Source organism: Acomys minous, assembly GCF_964271855.1.
Source record: "Acomys minous genome assembly, chromosome: 1".
NCBI classification, from domain to species: domain Eukaryota; kingdom Metazoa; phylum Chordata; class Mammalia; order Rodentia; family Muridae; genus Acomys; species Acomys minous.
The window spans coordinates 50,392,416-50,414,783 of NC_140483.1; the positions used below are offsets into that span (position 1 = coordinate 50,392,416).

General features: G+C 35.5%; 2 protein-coding genes across 2 annotated transcripts in view; both read left to right on the plus strand.

The window, feature by feature from the left end:
- The window catches only part of LOC311586686 (complement factor H-like), a 42,754-nt gene extending 42,185 nt beyond the window's left edge, over nucleotides 1–569 (plus strand). Inside the window, exon 13 of the mRNA XM_084762817.1 lies at nucleotides 86–569. Within this exon, the coding sequence (XP_084618943.1) occupies nucleotides 86–285 (200 nt within the window). The 3' untranslated portion in view covers nucleotides 286–569. The remainder of the gene's footprint in view (nucleotides 1–85) is intronic.
- Nucleotides 1–22,368, plus strand: part of LOC311586565 (complement factor H-like) — a 168,165-nt gene that overhangs the window by 130,341 nt on the left and 15,456 nt on the right. The window lies entirely within an intron of this gene.

Sequence of the window (22,368 nt, forward strand, 5' to 3'; positions counted from 1 at the left end):
AAATAGTTTGAAGAATAATGCTTGAAAGCCAAGTTTCTGTAGACTTATGTATTACTTAATGAACTTTGGGTACTTTTTCTTTCAGATGCATGTATAATATTAGAAGACATTATGGAAAGAAATAACATAATTCTCAAATGGAGAGAAACTAAAAAAATGTATATCCAATCAGGGGATAATATTGAATTTGTGTGTAAAACTGGATATACAAAGGGAAGAGGATCACCTGCATTTCATACACAGTGCATTGATGGACACATTGATTATCCGACTTGTTCAAAATAAGTTACAACTATTAGCAGAATTTTTGAATGAGCTTTTATTTAGAAAGATACATGTACATTACTAATACAGTTGCAATTTGCATTTGAAGTATTGTTGGCTCATTTATTCTCGTAAGTATAAGCTTTTGTGGATATATGGTAAGTTCATTTGGAACCTGAGTAACTGTTGCCACAAATGCAAAAGCAGTACATTCAAAACTCCTAAACCAAAATGTGTTTTGTATCTTCACACAAAAATCAATAGCAATAAAATAGAAGTAACTTCTTCAGTGTTTGTTTCTATGTACCACTTTCCCAAATCATTCTGGTGTTCCTCAATACCATTGGATCTAATTCTCTGATTCAGTGTATGAACTTGTAAAATAATAATTTCAAGCATTGAAATATTCAGGTGATTATACAAAAGAATTAAAATGTAACTGAGTATATTATTCCATTACTGTCATAATATTGACATTAAAAGCTTAGAGTACTACATATAAATTATAAACTGGCAACCACCATATATATACTTTTTGCCCAAATAAATAAATGAAAATAACAATAAATACAGTAAAATTTATAGAAAGCTAATTTATCTTTAGAGATAATAGTATATGGAGTTGCTATTTATATCTTTAAAGACAGTTTCTAATGACAGGAGATGGGTATGAATTTCTAACTTTATGACAGTGGAAAAGTGATATTTATTCAGAAACTACAAGTGGGTTTCTACCTCTTTTTCCTGGGCTATGAATATGTAATCTGATACTGTAAAAATTGGGTACCATAACTCATCATAATTCCTCTTTTACTAAGGTAACCAGATTACATTTTGAAATCTCCATGTTGCTAACTATGATAATAGAACACTAGGTATTTAAATAGATTTAAACAGTGTTTTCAGTGTACTATGGTTCATCAGGGTGTAACTCTAGTATAATTTGAGGAGTATTAAGTTTATATTTATTTTTCAACATCTCAACCATTAATATAATAAGCTTTGAATAATAAGCAAGCTATTCTTAAATTTTTCTAAAGACATTTTGAACCTTTCAGAAGTTTGAAATCTTTAAGATGAAAATATAGCAAGAGCTTCACAGGGAGACCATTAAGGCCTGAGGATCTGGACACAGGAGGGTAGGGTTTGGAGGGGGGGGCACTACACAAACTGATACACCAGCCAAGGATAATGCATGCAGAGAACCAAGAACCCCTGTTCAGATGTAGCCAATCGGCTATCACTTCTTTGTATGGGAGTGATGAGGAACTACTGCCGAATCTCTGATATGAACTCTGGTGCCCACAATTTGGACACTGCCCTGAGGCAAGACAGCCTAGTGGGCACACAGAGGAAGAGGATACAAGCTATCTGGATGAGACCTAATAGGCTGTCACCAGACAGTTGGGGTAGGAGGGTGCACCCTCATCAGTGGTCTAGGGGAGGGGAATAGATAGAGGGAGGTAGAGTGGGAATTGGAAGATGCTGGGGGAGGGAGATAACAATCAGGGTGTAATATGAATAAACCATAATAAATAAAATATACATAAAAAAGAAAATGTAAAATTTTTCTGTGCATCCCTCACATCTCATACAATTATAATTTTAGAACTGTATAATGCTTATGAGAAATTGTGTTTTCAGAACAAAAGGACCAGATGCTGGTACTGGATCAGCCCTGACAGGATTCATTCCTCTCAGGATGCTGGATGTTGACATCCTGCATCCTTCATATTCCAGCCCCAGGAGCTTCAGTTGCTCTTACCTATCAGAAAGGACAGCTTTGAAGAAAGCTTCCAAGCTCAATTGATCTAGCATTTCAGACTGTCCCACATAGAACTGCTATTAAGCCTGGAATTTCTCAACATTTTGAAACTGGACCACAAATGCTACCCCTGGCTTGTTTGACCACTTTCCTCTATTTTATTTGGACCCCTACAAAGGTATTATTCACCTTAAATCAGCCTGAAGAAATCTTAAGAGAACAATGCCCCATTTCCCCTAAAGGGGAGGGGGATGCTCTCTTGAGATACAGATACTTATTTTTATTGGGAGTTGGTTATAAGTTATTATTGGTATTAATCAGAGATAAAATGAGGTTGGACTCAGGAATGTCTCTCTTTTTCTTTATTTTCCTTTCATAGGTAAGGAGATAGGAGTTGAAAAGAAAGAATTGGGGATATAGAAATATATAGGGTTGATAGGACAAAAAGTAGATCATTGAATCTACTCCTCAACTTAAGGGTTTAATTGTTTATTCACAAATAAGGTTATTTTTAATTCACTGGTATAGAATTTTGTATATTGATGCAAAATAAGTTTAATTTTGATTCATTGGTATAGAATTCAAATTTAAGACTATTTTCACACATTATATATAGTGTGTATACACCACTAATATGAGGTATTGTACCCATTCAATTCAATTTTAATACAAAGTTTACTTCCAATACCTTGAAAGTGCTATTGTAGGCTGTTTAGTATAATCAAGTAATACGAGCTAATAGTTAGTTCATCAAATCATGGTCATGTCAATTACTAGTCTATTTTTATCACAAGAATATATATCCTAGGCCTAACATATAAATATGATTCTATCGATATGTAAGGTAAAATAGATACAGTCTCCAAAATCCTCAGAGACCTACAGAATATGGCATTTAAAGTTTTTTTTTATTCTAAAGATTCTTTGACAACAAGACAGGTTAACTCCTGACAACACCCGGTCTACCTCAAAGAAGATGATGAGCATCAAAGAACCTTCTTCTGGAGATGGTGTCAAATGTAACAAACAAGTCACTGAGCAAAATGTCCTCATTACTATCACAGACAGAATTCTGTCTAAAAATGGGCAAGCTTGGATGCAGGCAGAGTTGCTGGCCATACTCTGCCATGACCGGGTAAGGAAGTCCTCACTAGTTTCTGCCTCACAAATACGTCTGTCAGATATATTGAGCCAGAAGGCTGATGAGGATGCTCCAATGTTATAGAGAGTTTTGGGTGACTATTCAGTTAGTAAACTCATTTTTTCATTCTAGAAGCTGCTAAGCTGCGTTTCCGGTTCACTCGGATAATTAAGTTTTATTCCTTCTCAAGTCTCTGATAGGGTTGAAGACCAGATAGTTTAGTTTTACAATTAAGCTTAGTTGTTTAGGAGTTAAGCTGTTTTAGATCTAGATAGATGTTTTAAGTTAATATAGATGAGATATAATAGATATTGATTTTTGTCCAGAATTTTAGACTCACCAAGATAGAAAAGATGTTTACTTCAAATCTGTCAAATACAGATAGCCAAATCACTATGAATATAACATTTAAATAATTCCTGATTATTTCGTGTTTCTTCCCGCTGTTTGTAGTTTATTTTATTTATGTGTAATAACATAAATGTATATGTAAAAAAAGAAATAAAATAAAAAAGAACATGTAGGTATAAATAAGAGGGTCAAAACTGTCTCATAGCTTTTTATTATATGAAATTGGATAGTTGAAAGACCAGTTATTCAAACTTCAAGAAAATGTTTTACTAAATTTACCAACTATGGACCTATCTCCAGATGCCCAAGTTCTACTGGAAAAAAATGCATGCATAAATAATAAAGATGGTTTGTCTCCTTCAAAATAAGTCCTCCTCTAGATCATTCTTAAGAAAGCAGATTAGATGACACAAGGACAGTGAAATCAAAGTAGCAAGTATAGGAGCTGGAAGATGGGTCATTTCAGAGTATGTATTGCTCTTTCAGAATATCAGAAGTTTTTTTTATAGCAATCACATAAGGAGACTCAAAAATACCTGTATATACATATGCCCCCCCACATATGCACAGAAACACACACACACACACACACACACACACACACACACACACACACTTATGCACTCACATGTTTGTGGGGTAGGGGAGAAAATTCACCTTTAAAAAAGTAGCATTTCCAAGTATGTTTCATAAGCTCAAAGACTATATTACTAAATATTATATCAATTCCAAGAAAACAGACACCAAAAGTTGAATGACATAAGTAGTACAATTCAGGACATGAAAATAAAATTCAATAAAGAGATGGAAATCCTAAAAAAAAAATTCCAAACTTCTGGTCTCATGAAGATCATAGAGGCCTTTAAAGAATAAATTAATAGATCCCTTAAAGAAATACATGGCAACACAATTAAACAGGTGAAAGAAATGAATAAAACTGTCCAAGACCTAGAAATGGAAGTAGAAGCAATAAAGAAAGCACAATATGAAGGAATCCTGGATGTAGAAAACCTAGGAAAGGGAACAGAAATAACAGACCCAAGCATCTTTAACAGAATCTCAGGCATAGAAGATACAGTAGAAGAAATTGATACATCAGTAAAAGAAAATGTGAAAGCTAAAATATCCCTCAAAAGGTGCCAGGAAATCTGTGTTACTTTGAAAAGACCTAATCTATGAATTATAGGAATAAAAAAAGGTAAAATTCCCAGATCCAAGGACCAGAAAATATTTTCAATAAAATCAGAGGAAAATTTCATCAACCTAATGAAAGAGATGCCTACAAATACACAAGAAGCATGCACAACACCAATTACACTGGATCAGGAAAAATTCCTCCCTTCACATAATAATCAAAGCACTAAATCTACAGAATGAAGAAAGAATATTGAAAACTGCAGGGGAAAAAGGCTAAGTAACATATTAAGGCAACCCTACCAGAATTATACCTGACTTCTTACCAGAGACTCAAAAGGCCAAAGGGCCTGGACAAATGTCTTGCAAACTCTAAGAGATCACAGATGCCAGCCCAGACTACCATATTCTGAAATCTCTAAATTACCATAGATGGTGAACACAAGATATTCCAAGACAAAACCAAATAAAAGCATCTGTCTACAAATCCATCCCTACAGAAAATGCTAGAAGAAAACTCCATTTCAGTGATGGCAACTACATCCAAAAAAACACAGGAAATAAATAATCCCACACCAGCAAAAGAAAAAGAAGGGAGGCACATGCAAACATCCACCATGATGGCAGCTCAATTCTCAACATATATGCCCCAAATGCTAGGGCACTTGTATTCATAAAAGAAACATTACCCCCACACACATACACACATGCCCAATCAGACCTAACCAATGGACAGCACATTCTCCACAGTCATGTGGAGAGCAGGGACTGACTCTGACATGAACTCTGGTGCCCGCTAGTTGACCACTTCCCCTTGGTGGGGGGAGGCCTGGAGACATTCAGAGGAAGGGTAAGCAGCCGAACCAGATGAGACCTGATGGGCTGTGATCACATGCGGGGGTTGAGGGGAAGGTCCCTTTCTGTTACAGGCCAAGAGGAAAGGAATAGGGGGAAAGGGAAGGATGGGGGGAAAGGAGCATACAAGTGAGGGGATAACAATTGAGATGTAATCTGAATCAATTATTGAAATAAAAATTATGAAAAAAACCTTATGAAAGCTTAAATCACACACAGAACCCCACACATTAATAATAGCCGACTTTAATACACCTCTCTCTCCAATGCACATGCCATCAAGACAGAAACTAAACAGAAAAGTAATGAAACTAACTCACATTATGAGACAATTGGACATAATAGGTATCTACAGAACATTCCATCCAGACACAAAAGAATATGCCTTTTTCTGAGCACCTCAGGGAATCTTCTCCAAAGTTGACCAAATACTATGCATAACTGAATAGATAAAAGAAAATTGTTAAAGCACCATGGATTAAAGCCAGACTTCTACAACAACAGGAACAAACTCCATGCCTACAATATCATGGAAACTGAACTACTCTCTACTCATTGATGACTGGCTCAGGGAGGAAATGAAGAAAGAGATTAAAAACTCTCTAGAATTCAATGAAAATGAAGGCACAACATACCAATTTTATGGGACACAATGAAAGCAGTGCTAAGAGGAAAGTTCATAGAACTAAGTTACTTCATAAAGATACTGAACAGATTTCACACAACCAATTTAAAAGCACACACCTGGAAGCTCTAGAACAAAAAGAAGCAGGCATACCCAAGAGGAGTACATGACAAGAAAGAGTTAAACCCAGAGCTGAAATTTTTTAAAATATATTTTATTAATTTGTTCACATTACATCTCAATTGTTATCCCACCTCTTATATCCTCCCATTCCTCCCTCCCTCCCATTTTCCTGTTACTTCCCTCCCCTCAGGGATGAAATTAATAAAGTAAAAACAAAGGGAGCAGTACAGAGAATGAGCAAAACCAAGAGCTGGTTATTTAAGAAAATCAACAAGAGAGACAACCCCTTAGCCAAACTAACTAAAAGTCAGAGGGAGAGTATGGAAATTAACAAAATTAGAGAAGAAAATAGAGCATAACAACAGATACCAATGGAATCCAAAGATTCAATGTGTCATACTTCAAAAGCCTGTATGCCACAAAATTGGAAAATCTAAGTAACCTCGATGATTTTCTTGATAGATACCACTTACTAACATTAAATCAAGATCAGATAAACAATTTAAATAGAACCATAGCATCTAAATAAAGAAAAGTAGTCATTAAAAGAGGATACAAAGGATGGGATAACAATTGAGATGTAATATGAGTAAATTAATAAAATACATTAAAAAAAAAAGATCCCAACCAAAAAAAAAAAAAAAAAGCCCAGGGAGAGATGGCTTCAGCACAGAATTCTACCAGTACCAGCCTTTCAAAGAAGAGCTAATATCGATACTCCTCAGACTATTCCACAAAACAGAAACAGAATGAACACTACTAAACTCATTGTATGAGGCCACAATTACCCTGATACCTAAGCCACACAAAAAGAAACAGCACAAAAAGAAAATTTCAGAGCAATTTCCTTTATGTGCATTGGTGCAAAAATACTCAATAAAATACTCCAAACCGAATCCAGGAACACATCAAAAATATCACCCACAATGATCAAGTAGGCTTCATTGCAGGGATGCAGGGATGGCTCAACATACAAAATATATCAATGTAATCCACTATATAAACAAACAGGAAGATTTTTAAAAACTCATAATGATCTCATTAGATGCTGAAAAAACCTTTTGACAAAATCCAACACCCCTTCATATTTAAAGTCTTGGAGAGATCAGAGATACAACGCACATACCTAAACACAATAAAGGCAACATGTAGCAAGTCAACATCCAACATCAAGTTAAATGGGAAGATATTTAAAGCAAGACCATTGAAATCAGGGATAAGGCTGCACTCTCTCCCCATATGTCTTCAATATAGCTCTTGAAATTTCAGCCGGAGCAATAAGATTCGTGAAAACGTAAATTGGAAAAGAAGTGAAAGTTTTGCTATTCTCAGATGATATTATAGTATACATAAGTGACTGCCAAAATTCTACCAGGGATCTCCTACAGATAACATACACCTTCAGTGAAGTGGCTGGATACAAAATTAACTCAAAAAACTCAGAAGCCCTCCTGTATACAAGAGACAAAAGGGCTGAGAAAAAAATTAGGAAAACAACACTTTTCACAATAGCCAAAAATAATATAAAATATTTTGGTGTAACTCTAACCAAGCAAGTGAAAGGCCTATATGACAAGAACTTCAAGTCTCTGAAGAAAGAAATTGAAGAAGATATCAGAAGATGGAAAGATCTCCAATGCTCATGAATAGGTACCTTTAAATAGTAAAAATGGCCATCCTATCAAAAGCTGTCTTTGGATTCAACACAATTCCTATCAAAATACCAACACAGTTATTTACATACTTTGAAAGAACAATTCTCAACTTCATATAGAAAAACAAAATAGCTAAAACAGTAATATAATAAAAACACTTCTGGATGTATCTATATCCCTGATTTCAAGGTGTACTACAGAGCAATAGTATTAAAAACTGTATGGTACTGGCATAGAATCAGATTGGTGGATCAATGGAATCAAATTGAAGACTAAGAAATAAATCCACACATCTGCAGATACTTGATCTTTGACAAAGAAGCCAAAACAGTACAATGAAAAAATGATAGCATCTTCAACAAATGGTTCTGGCCTAACTGGTCAAATACACCCTTATTTAATCACCCAGGACAAAACTAATGGCCAAATCAAACACTCAAACACTAGCCTGAACATAAAACCAGAAACACTAAAACTATTAGAAGAGAAAGTGGGCAAAGCCTTGAACTCATTGACACAGGAGGCAACTTCCAGACAGAACTCCAATAGCTCAGGCTCTAAGATCAACAATATATGTGACATCATGAAATTGAAAAGCTTCTGTAAGGTAAAGGGTATCATCAATCAAACAAAATAAGAGCCCACAGTTTTGGAAAAGAGCTTAACCAACCCTACGAGTGACAAAGGGATAATATCTAAAACATAAATAAATGAAAAAATTAAACACAAATAAAACAAATAACCCAATTAAAATGAGGTACAGAGCTCTAAACAGAATTCTCAGCAGAGAAATCACGAATGGCTGAGAAGCAGGTAAAGAAATGCTCAACATCATTAGTCATCAGAGACATGCAAATCAAAATGACTGAGATCTCATATTACACGTGTTGGAATGGCTAAAACCAAAAACTCAAGTAGCATCACATGCTGCCAAGGGTGTGGCAAAAGGGGAACACTCCTCCATCGCTGTTGGGAGTGCAAACTTGTACAGCAACTTTGGAAATGAATCTAGAGTTTTGTCAGAAAATTGGGAATAGCTCTACTTCAAGACCCAGCTATACCACTCCTGGGCAAATACTCAAAAGATGCCCCATCATACAACAAGGGCATTTGCTCAACTATGTTCATAGCAACTTTATTTGTAATAGCCAGAAACTGGAAACAGCCTAGATGCCCCTCAACTGAAAAATGGATAAAGGAACTGTGGTACATTTACACAATGGAATACTACTCAGCTATTAAAAACTGAGGAAACCATGAAATTTGCAGGCACATGGATAGAACTAGAAAACATCATCCTGAGTGAGGTAATTCAGACACAGAAAGGCACACATGGTATGTACTCACTTATAAGCAGATATTAACTGTATAGTACAGGATAATTACCCTACAATTCAGACTCAAAGCTAGGTAACAAGGAGGACCCAGGGAGGATGCATGAATCTCACTGAGAAGGGGAAAGAGAATAGAAGAGGAAGTGCTTGAAGAGCAGGAACAGCATAGGAGATGGAGAACTAAGGGAAATGAGTATGGGAATCTCATGTGGGGTGAGACGGTGGCAAGAGGACAGAGGGCTTTCAGAGAGAAAATAAGCTTTGGTCTAGGGCATCTCTGAGACACGCCGGAGACTTAAGAGGATATGGGAGTGACTTTAGATGAGACTCCTACTAGTGGCAGCCATGGAGGCTGAAAAGGCCACCCTTTAACCAGGACTCCTAGTAGAGGGAGGGGAACACCAACCCAAAGTAAAAACTTTGACCCCCAAATTTACCCTGTCTACAAGGTGTGCAGTGATAAATGAAAGAGCAGATGCCTGGCCACATTATACAAGAGACTCAAATCCTGACACTATTAATGATACTCAGCTATAATTGCAGACAGGACTTTAGCCTAGCTGTCCTCTGAAAAGCCCCACCCAGCAATTGATTGAAACAGATGCTGAGACTCAGAGAGCCTTGTGGAAGAGTGGAAGGAAGGATAGAAGGACCCAGAGGGAACAAGAGCTCTGTAAGAAGACCTACAAAGCCAATTAATCTGAGCCCAAGGGCCCTTACAAAGACTGAAGCACCAACCAAGGACCATACATGGACTGGACCTAGGCCTCCTACACAGGTGCAACCAATGGCCGGATTGATCTTCATGTGGGTCCCGTAGTAAGGGGGATGGGGGAATGTCTCTGACTTGGACTCTGTTGCCTGAATTTCAATCACTTCCCCCTGATGGGGCTGCCTTGCTAGGCCACAAAGGAAGAGGATATGTTTAGTCCTCATGCAAGCTGATGTGCTCAGGTGGGTTGGTGCTGGGCGGCTCCCCTTTTTGAGGAGTAGGGTAGAGGGGATAGGAGGAGTAGGGAGTAAGGATGGAACCAGGAGGAGAGGAAAGATGGGGGTTATGACCAGGGTGTAGAGTGAAGAAGGAAAACAAAGAAAGAAAGCTGACAAATTTACAAATATTATTCATTATTGAATTTTATTAACATGTTTTGATGTACAAAAAAATTACATGCCGGCACAATATTTCCATACCTGTACGCATTGTGCAGTGACTAGACCCAGCATCTCTCATATACCCTACCCTTACCTTAGACACACCATCCATTTGTACCCAATCACTGGCATGCATTCAAGAGACTATTTCAGTTTTATTTTCCACTGTGTGAGAAAGAACAGAAAAGATTTGTCTTCCTATGTTTGACTCATTTCACTTACTGTCCTTCAACTTCTACTAACACACCCCACCTTACACATGCAGCTCAAACTCTACTGCTCATTGTCATGTATTCAAGAGGAATTTTCATTCTTAAATTTCACTGTAAGAGAGAATGCACAAGAGCTGTCTTCTTCTGTTTGTCTCCAGAGCCATTTTTCACTCGTGTAATAAGAAATTATGCATGATGTCTGAACAATAGTCCATAATATAAATATACCACACTGTCTTTATACATTATTAATTTATGGTCACCAAGACAATGGTATAGCCATTTTCAAAACATTAATTCTGAAATGTCTGAAACAGATTTTTAAGAGAACCTTTTATTTCTATATTTACGTCTTCACACTTTATTTATGTATCGTCTGCTACCATGATATTTATATGTTCTTAATGTTTGATATGGGTAGCTCTATTTTAATTTTTGAATGTTTCTTTAACTAGAGAATATTTTGTCAGGTAGCTATGTTAGAGGTGTCTTCTTTCATTTTTAATTTCCTTTAGGAGTTTTTGGCTGGCTATTTATTTTCTAATCTGACTCAGACTTGTACAAAATACCTTTGTTCTTTAATTTTATGAACTTTATTACAAATAAGTTGCAAATTAAAAAACACCATCATGCATCAAAATTAACAAGATTCAAAGTCAATATATCTCAATAGATTCCTAAGAAGCTAGAGTTTCCACTTGGAATGGTCAGGATGTTGCTATTGATGTCTTTAGGCCTGTTTTTATTTAACATGCACAGCTTTTAATTTCAATTCTTATGTCTCAATCTGTTTCAAACTCAATCTTGTCTATACAGTTTACAATTTATTTTCCCATTACCATCCTTATTTTTTAATTATTTTTATTCTCTTGCAAATTATTGCTTTAAAATGATTCTTTTAAATTCTTCATCTCTCCTTGTATAAGATCTGACTATAATAAACACGCCAATGTTAAAAAAAATTATTTATGTTCACCCAGTATGTAAGTCAATACAAACAACCATAAAAATCTTGAAATACATGTGTCTTATTTTTACTGACATTAGGAAACTTTGGTGATGAAATCTATTTCACACTACATATATTGTTTTGACATTATTTATTATTTATTATTCAGTATTTTCTGATTCCATGTATTATTTTTGTGTAAGTTTTTTAAATGGTTAGAGAAATAGTGCTTACAGGCCAAGCCTCTATAGGCGTCAGTATTACTTAAGATTTTATGGTATCCTTTCTTTCAGATGCATGTGCAATACCCAAAGAAGTTATAGGAAACATAACGTAATTCTCAGATGGAGATGAAATAAAAAGAATTATATGTAATCAAGGAAGAGTGTTGGATATAAAAAGGCAATAAGATTGCCTCCATTTCCTACAAAGTCATATCAATTATTCCACCTGCACAAACAACAGTGCAATTCTTGGTAGAATTTGTTTAGAAAGGTGCATGCAGATTGCTAATATAGTTTCAATTTTCATTTTAAGTGTTGGTTAAATCTGTTTCTTCTCATAAGTATCAATTTGTGTTGATATATGGTGATTAATTTTGAACCTGAGAGACTGTTGCCACAAATGCAAAAACAGTGTATTCAAAACTCCTAAACCAAATGTGCGATGTGTTAGCACAAAATCAACGGCAAGAAAACTGATGTAATTACGTCAGTGTCTATTTCTATCCATCACTCTTCAAAATCTCTCCAATGTTTCTCGATACCTTTTGATCTAAGGCTCTGATTCACAATAAATAGAAGTCATATTGTCCCAGTCTTCAAAGTAATATTATTTCACAAACATGTATCAGCCGAACTGTCACACTGCTAATGAATGTAAATAGCTGCCACATAATGTTTTTATACTATAAATCTAAGAAGTATCTATGCATGCACTTCTAAGTATATTAATTCAACAATTAACACATTCAAGAATTATGCAAAGGAATGAAAATTTAACTGGGTATATGAGTCCATTGCTATCATATTAATGACATTAAAAGCTATAAATATTCTGTATATGAATAGACAGGCAATGAGCACATATATATTTGTGCCCAAATTAATAAAGAAAGTAAATTAATACACACAATAAAATTTATAAAAACCATATTTATCTTTAGAGGTAATTGTGTTAAGAGTTTTTATTTAATATATTTAAAGACATTTTCTAATTTAAAGTAGTTGGATATGGCTTGTTAACTTTAGGGTAGTTAAAAAGTAATATTTATTCAGCAAATACTACTTGGGTTATTTGTCCATTACAAATTTAGCAGAATTAAACACTGACTCCACTTGATCCTTGCATGCTTCTTCCATTTTAATTGTCTATTTATACTTCATTGCCCCCTGTAGTTTGATGTGATGGTGAGTCATGGGTGTTTAGAACTTATTATTGCTTCTAGAATTTTATATTTAATATTACATAATATTTCATAGTTTTCTTCCTTGTAGTAAAACGGTGAAGGAACTTATTCCACACTAAATTCAAGATTGCCTTTCCCATTGCTTGGTTATTAGCATCTGTGATGAGGTTGGCAATAACTCCAAGACAGATACTCCCATTGATTGGTTATCAGCATCTGTATAACCTCATCAATGGAGCCTGCTGAGATGGTTCCTATTACATTTTCTCCTATGGTAGAGAGTCTGATATGCTATGGAACCAGTGTCACAGTGTCAATGTGTTGAATTTTACTTTCTCTATAACTATTCTTGGTCTCTTTATCCAACAAACTTTTTGTCACTTCCTTGATAGCTTCCAATGTCCAGTTCTACATTTGGAGTGAAAGATTAGTACTAAATGCACCTGTTTTTCAATTTTATCTTTCTTTAATATTTATTTTTATTGTTAGATTTCAATATTATGTTTGAAGAATATTTTTAAAAATTGAAATTATTAAATATACACATCTCCAAATGATATGTCACTTTTGACGTTATATTTTGACCTAGAGATATTCCTTTAATTTTTTCTGCTTAAAATACCATTGAGTTATTTTATAATTTTATGTTTGACATATAAGAATATATAATATAATATAAGATATATTAAGAAAAATAATTTCTAAAACATTTACACTTTTTGTTAAAACCCAACAACTATAATGAGGTGCTGGAGGGGAATCGGCAGTTTAAGGGCATGGCTGCTCTTACAAAGGAGCCATATTTTGTTTCCTTCTTTCATATGCCAGCTCACAGCCCTCTGTATCACCAGTTCCAGGTCCCAATGCCATATCTGACATTTCAGGACACCATGTACAGACTACTACACATAATGAAAAGTAGATACACATTTTCAATGTAAATGATCTTCAGCATGGCTGTCATTCTTTGTGAAAAGGGCAACAATCAGGTTGACTTACAGGTGATACTATGTTTATAGATTATTATCAATTGATAACACGACTTGAAGGAAAATGTAAAAGCACCATTTCTATTATGAGAACTCTTACAAAATGGCATTTCACTTTCCTATTGTTGCTGTATTTTTTGCCTATGTTTGCCATGACAAATCACAAAGAAATTGGTGACAGAACAGTACAAATCTATTTCTTTGTTGTTTTTTAAGACCAGAGATCCAAAGAAGTGTCTCTGGATGTAGTCAAAGTGCTGGCCTTTCTGGTTTCTTAATTTCTTCAAGAGGGGCCCATTTGCATGCCTTTTCCAGTCACAAGATGCTATTTGTATTAGTTGGTAAGGGCTATTTTACTCCAACTTCAAATTCCACAGCTTGTTATAGTCTAGCATTTTCCCCTCTATCTATATATTCTTATCATTGCCTTACATGTTCTATGTATTTAAATATAATATCCTGGTTCTACAACTCTGCATTTTGATTAACTAAAGTTCCTGTGATGGCCTCCATCTCTTGTAAAGAGAAGTGTTTCACTGATAAGAGGGAAACACTACACTTGTCTGTGGGTACAAGGACAAATGTTTATAGATTGTATTTAGAGACTAAGGGTTATGCTGTTTTAGTAAAACCGTAGGTGTAGATTCCTCACCAATAACCATGATTTCACTAGCACTGATTAGTTGGGACTATTTCCAATATACCAGGCATGGATTCCCTCTGGATAAGCAGGTCTGAAGTCCAATTAGAGAGCTCCTGGTTACCACCAAGGTATGCATGCTAGGACTGTACCCATACAATTATTATGCCATACTAGACATTGGTGTAGTTTATAGGCATTATAGTCTATTCTCAGTGGCTGCATTTACAGAACTCCCTCATCTAATTCTCAAAGATCATTGCATAATACAGATGGAAGTTATTGTAACATCCAGAGGATCAGGAAGTTTTCTAGGAGAGTGTAGATCCTAGTAATATCAGAAGCTACACCCATAAAGTCTTAACAACATGACTTCTCCGATGTGTGATGAAGAAAGAAAATGAAGTATGACTCCTCTGATAGACATGTCAAACTGGACAGGGAAAAGCTCATGGGTGGTGAAACCTTCTACAAAGAACTACAGGCAACTGAGGGAAGGTAGAAGCAGGAAAGGTGGTCTTTTCCTTGGAAGACCACACCAATAGGTTATCTAGTCCAAAGGATCAGTCCTAGAATACAAATATATATATACAGCCTTGGAAATATATACTGAACAGCTTATATTTAGGAGTATATATGTGTATACATATACATAATGAATGTCATTGCAATTAGTGGGGAGAAGGAAGCTACGGATTTGAAAGAGTGAAGAAGGCTATATAAGCTCCATATTTGACCACCTCCCCTTGGTGGGGAGGCCTGGTGGCACTCAAATAAAGAATAAGCAGGCTACCAAGATGAGACTTGATAGCCTATGACCATATAGTGGGGGAGGAGGTCTCCCTTGGTCTTAGACCTAGCAGAGAGGAGTAGCATGAAAGTGGGAGGGAGGGAGGAATGGGAGGATACAAGTGATACAATAACAATTTAGTTGTAATCTGAATAAATTAATAAAATTAAAAATTTAGAAAGACTGGAATAAAGGAAAGGAATAAATGTTTCAATTACTTTATAATCTCAAAAGTTAAAAAAATTAGATAGTATCTGATGGGGACATTATTGAAAGTTCTACAGAAGCTAACCATAAAAGCAACAAACATATTAATTCTAAGAATCTCACTACTCTATCAAGTAAGGGAAGAGACCGTGAACTTAGATAGAAACTTATGGTCCCTAATAGAACTTATTATCCCTAATGGAAAGAGTAGGCTAGAATGAACCGTAGAAGCAAGGAATAAAACACCTTTTGGAGGACACACGATATCTACAATAAATGGTACTGGGACAACTTGATATCTATACAGAATTCAAAAGCTACCACACATTCTACAGAAAAATCCCCTCAGATAACATCAAAGGCCTTAATATCAGCACTGAAGCTTCCATACTGCTGAAAAGTGCATGAAAATTCTCCAAAAAACATATATAGCCCATGGCTTTCTGTTAGAATTCCAATAGTTGAGTAAATAATATTGATAACAAAAATGCATTTAAATAAAGTGGTTTCTTCACTGCAAAGGAAGAAATAATCAGCAGAGAGAACAAACAGCCTACAGAATAGGAGAAAGTGTTTCCTAGTGATTCATACAACAGCAGGGCAGTGCATAGAATATGTAAAGGGTTTTAAAGATTCAAGAAAAGATGGCAAAAAAGTCCACTCAAAATTGGGCCAAGGAATTATGTATGTAGTTTTAAAACAAGTTCTCTTTCATCAAATATGGGAAAGTCATAAGGAATCATACTATTAACTCACCACCACTCAAAATAAACTATAATTTGTATAAGTCTATGCACATATATTATATACCTAGATATATATTATGTCATAGATATCATGTACATAAACATTATTAAATAAAATTTTCTCTTCTATGTTGACAATGCTTCATCCAAGAACCAAAGACCATCTAACAAACACAGCAATACTAGGCAAAAGAAACATTCTTTTGAGTTGGTCAGGATTGCCTAACAGAACCCAAAATGTAACAAACTGCTTATATTACACTTGGTGGCCCCCAAAGGTAGATGTTAAGTGCATATCAGATGACACCAAACACTTCATCACAGAAACCAAAGCACGTTGTGTTGAAACTGTCCTGAAATCCTCCTACCTGAGGACTAGCATTCATGGTACCCGAAGTTACTAAGCAAGCGTTCCAAAAGAGAACCAACCCACGGTTCTACAAAGCAAGTCAAAAAGAAATTCAGACTCTCACCTTCCTTTCTGAAAATTTTATTTTGATTGTCTTGGAGACTGGCACAAAGAAAATGAATGCTGTTATATTGTTTAATAAATGTAACATGAAGCCGGGCGTGGTGGTACACGCCTTTAATCTCAGCACTCCTGAGGCAGAGACAGCTGGATCTCTGTGAGTTCAAGGCCAGCCTGGACTACAAAGTGAGTCCAGGACAGCCAAGGCTACACAGAGAAACCCTGTCTCGAAAAAATAAAATAAAATAAAAAATGTAGAATGATTAACTCAGAGTATTGATGATGTAAAAACACCGATTGAACTTTGTTTTGCCCCTCCCTTGTGAACTTTGATATTTACCAAACTAGCTGCCAGTAATTGGCTGAAATTCAAGGTCAGGAACAGCATTGTTATAACAGGGTTCCCAGAAGCACCACCACTGCTGGACTGCTGTGGTCTTTAGAAGATGGGGCTCTGTAGCATGTTGCTCTTAGCCAGTGTCCTCCTAAGTTCATGGCTTTCTACTGCCAAAGGTGAAGGTAAGTGTAACCAGATTGGACACACGCACTTTCTAGCCAGATGTAATCTGTTTTGTGTATGAGAATATTTTAATTTATTTTACTTTTTAATAAAGCATTACAAATAAAGATAAGAATATATTGCAGTACTACATTCCATTAACTTACAAATAAAATTAACTATAAGATGTTTTAAGTGAAAAAAGAAACATTTTGAAATATAAAAACCAGTCTATTTCTGGAAATAGTTCTTGATAAGAAATTTAAAGAGAAAAAATGGCTTAAAATGGGGTTTTCTCTGTTTTCCAGACTTCAGTGTCATTAGCCTCAAAATAGGATTTAGAGAGAATAAAAAATTATCTTTTAAAATGCATAAATAATAAATGTAACAAGATGATTTTTTAAAATGAAGTCCAACCTAAATAAACAAAGGCACTGACAAGGACAAAGCTCTGGACAGACTCTAAACAGCTTTGAGTCTGTGTGGGGTTAATTTCATCTTCACAGACTGGATAACCATTGAGATGTAACAAGAATAAATTAATAAAGGAAAAAAATTTAACTTCACAGCCATTAAAACAAGTAACCTTTTCCATTTCAATCAAATCACCTTCGTCAAATGGAAATGTCTTAATCAGACAATGAAGAAAACTGTTAGTTTTGTAAGCAAACCTCCAAAATGCCAACAATGTGCTCTTTTCTGGTCTTTCCAATAAAATGAGTTAGGGGAAGGAGATTATATTTCCTTTGCATTAACACTGTGTCTGAAGAGGATTTGACAGCAGTCCCTCAGTGAATCATAAAGGCATCATCACATCCATGGAACCACAAATGATGCTGTATACACTGTGAAGGATTCTGAAATTTAATCACGGTTTGGTTTGGGTTTTTCTTTCCTTTTTTTTTTTTTTGTTTGTTTGTTTTGTTTGTTTGTTTGGTTGGTTGGTTGGTTGTTGGTTGGTTGGTTATTTTGAGGGGGGGTTGTTTTGTTTGTTTGGTTGGTTGGTTGGTTTTTTTTGTTTTGTTTGTTTTTTTGTTTTCTAATCTTTCTTTGTGATTAAGGGTTATTTAGATAGGTATTCAGATCTCAGATAAGTGAAAAAGATAGGAACAAGATCATTACTTTACAAAGTTGCCAACATCTCTCTTATGGCATAGGTTATTTCGCTTTGTTGTGGTCTTTTATCTGCATACAAAAACGTTTAAGGCTTTCTTTGACAACAGTTAATCTTCTGCAAAGTTGCCATCTTTATACATATGCACTTTCATCTGTAAATAGTTTTGACCAAAATATAACAAAACACTTCTCCAAGATTTACTTTTAAGTCTGCCGAGGAGTATGTTTTTAATGTGTCTTTGTTATTTTCCTTCTCTGTATACTCAGATGAAAGAGAAGTGCAAAGTGTCAGTCACTGAGCAGTGTTTGGGGGAATAGTGGGAATTTTTGGGGGGGAGGTGGGGAAGTTCCCTATGAAATGAGTTCATCATGAACATCGGGAAAAAAGGTGACTATTTTAGTTTGAAGATCCAAACGTACAAATTTGGTAACATTATTTCAGAGATGTAAACTCATTGTGTTTCCACATCTCACTTTGAATTATAACCAATGGAAAATAGTAACCAAATGAGAGGAAAAAAATTTCATTTTGCCAAATGATAGAAAACATTTCCTTCATTGTTTTTTTTAAATATTGAGTTTATAGTATATTATATTTGCCTTCCCTTCCCTCCCACCAAACCATCCCATCCATATATACCTTCTTGTTGTCTAAATAATGGTCTCTTTCTTTACTAGTTGTTATTGTATGTATATACACATATATTATCATAAATAGAGCCAGTTCAGTTCACACAAATATTTGTAAATATTAAGTATCTAGTATTCCTTATAGTCTGGAAAATGTCCTACAATGATGAAGCTTTTAATTTTTAATGAGTTAGTTTTCTAAGAACAAAGCAAGTCAGAGCAAAAGAATAAGTAGCAACTAAGAAATTATTAAATAGATCGGAGACCATCAGCAGCAGACAGACAAACAGACAGGCAGGCAGGCAAGCAGACAAATATATTTTAGGCCCTAAGGTGTCCAGCATTAATCCTCTGGGGCAAATATTTTCCAGCAGCTGTCAGGAATTCCTCTCTGAAAGTCCTTTTGGAGGGCACATCTAATTAGTAGAACAAATGGCAAAAGATAGAATTCACATGATCAAATCAGGTTTTCATAATAGCCAGCATAAACTGACTTTAAAAGTTGAAACAGTGAGCTGGGATTTCCAATTGCTTTTACCTTTTTTTTCACTTCTCTTTGTTTTTTACTTTTTTACTAAATATATTTATATTATTACACATATATACAATAATCTACCTATGACAAGAAGAACCATGACACTATCAGGAATTATAAATGTCACATTCTTAGTGTTTTGGCTATTTGTATTTGACAGCCTTGAAGAAACATCTTTCCTATTTTGGTGCTTCTAAAATTCTGAATGTAAATCAATATCTATCATATCTCTTCATTATCAACTTAAAACATCTATCTAGATGTAAAAACATCTTAACCCCAAAACAACTAAGCTTAATTGTAAAACTAAACTACCCAGTCTTCAACCCCATCAGAGACGTGAGAAGGAATAAAATTGCTTATCCCTTCAAACTTGAAATGCCCTATCTTTCAGTTCTTTTCTCTGTTCTTCCTGGGAATCCAGATGGGGAAGTTGAGTTAGCTGCCTTAGACATGCTTCCACAGTTTTTGTGGGATATCCTCAAGTAAGTCAATTGGGTGATGCTACTTTTCGGTTATTTTTGTTTACTGAGAAGCCTTATGAAAGGGAACATGCCTCTGCCTATTGGAACTCCACCTGGTTGTCATAAAAAGTTTGCCTCAGCTAGTACTTCAGGTTATTCTGGAGAGTGAGTTTGATGTTTTGCTATCACTCACTCAGTCTGTCTGTCTGTCTGTCTGTTCTCTCTCTCTCTCTCTCTCTCTCTCTCTCTCTCTCTCTCTCTCTCTCTCTCTCTCTTCTCTCTTCTCTCTTCTCTCTTCTCTCTCTCTCTCTCTCTCTCTCTCTCTCTCTCTCTCTCTCTCTCTCTTTTCTCCGTGTGTGTGTGTGTGTGTGTGTGTGTGTGTGTGTGTGTGTGTGTAATGTTTATCATCTACCTAAGTATCCATCTCTGGCAATTTATTGTTTTACTTTGGCTTGTTGTATGCTTAATCAACTCTATCAGTCAAAAGAGAAAGTATGGATATCATATATAATTACTCAGACAATACAGTGCACCTGGGTAGCCTGAAGAGATGGGCAGATATTCAGAGATCATCACTGATCATCTACGTACATTAAACTTCAGTCAGAGATCACGGTATTAAGAGGGGTGGTGGTGGTGCATGGCTTTAATCCTGACACTTGAGAAACAGAGGCATGCAATCTCTGAGTTCGAAGCAAGCCTGGTCACCAGAGTAAGTTCCAGGACAACCAGGACTACACAGAGAAACCCTGTCTCAGAAAACTGGGGAGCGAAGGGGGGGGGGAGGAGAGAGCAAGAGAGAGAGAGAGAGAGAGAGAGAGAGAGAGAGAGAGAGAAATAAAAATTACGTGAATGATATAAGAAATTTTGATAATGCCAGAGAAGGAAGTTGAAGGAGAATCTAGCTGAGAAGAAAATTTAATTCACAAGTGGGCACACTATGACATTATGTTATTATGTTCTAAAGGAAAAACAAAAAACATACAGACAAATAATTTGCAAGGCAAACATGCATGTGTGTGTGTCCTATACTAAAGACATTTGTAAGTGTACATCATAATCTGTAGTCAGAATAATAATTTTTCATTTTTAGTGGCTAATTGAATAAAGGAAGACTGACAAGTGTGGGAAACATTCATAGCCTGCAGTGTCACTGCTGTGTGCACTCAGTTTTAGGTGAGTGGTGTAGAAAGGGCTCTGAAGGAGGTTGGAATATAGTTGGAGGATAGTAGCAATGTGATACAGAAAAGACAAGATAAGTGTATGCAAATAACATCATGTTGTTTGGAAGACAGACAGTGGATATCTGAAAAACAGAATGTCCAGCGTACATGGAATTTCTACCATGAACATCTTCAAAACTACATAACATCAAATAGAAATAGGTTAGCAACTTCAGTTTCCATGTGGCTAAATAACACAGGAATCAATAATTTTAAATATCATTTAACATTAAGAATTAACTCTACATTAGTGAAAATGAAATGCTTCACTATTTGTGAGGATATTACTACAAAACATTGTCAAAATACTCAAACAACCACACATTGTTTGGTTGATAATGAGGGAAGATATACATTGTAAAAGCAGTATATGGTTTTTGTGCATAATTTAAATTTCAAGCAGACTAACTTTCCTAAAACATAAGTCTAGAAATTTCTGCTTGTAGAAAATGTTCAAATTCAATAGTTATAACAACTTATATGTTTACTGTTTTAATGTATTTAAACATTATATGTATACATCATATATACACATACAATTTCCACATTATTCCTGGCAGTTGTATTTATAGACATAATGTTCACCAGAATTTAGCTGCAGATTTATCTTCTTTCTGATTCTTTGTGACCTTTTATTTTTAATAAAACTACACTTACTCTGCAATGTGACAAAATAAAAATTATGCTGTTATTTATCATACTAAACTAACTACTGGGCATGTTTACTATTCCCTTGAAACATACTGGAGACAGAATCCCAGTATGTAAATTAGTGATTATGTCAATGAGAACAAGAGAGCAGAATAGTTGATGACTAAGCACAGTCCTCATATTCAGACATTTCTCACTACGCAGTCAGGTGGCTATAGTAGCTCATTTATCAGGGGTTTTTAAAGTTATATTGGGCTCCTGAACCCTTTGGGTCCTTCCACAGCCCCATTCTTCCATGGTGTTTTCACATGGAGTCCAGCAGAAAGTCAGGAGCCCCACAAGGAGACCATCAAGGCTGACAGATCTGGACTAGTGTGGGTCTGCACAAACTCCTGTACCAACTAAGGACAATGCATGCATGAAACCCTGTTCAGATCTAGC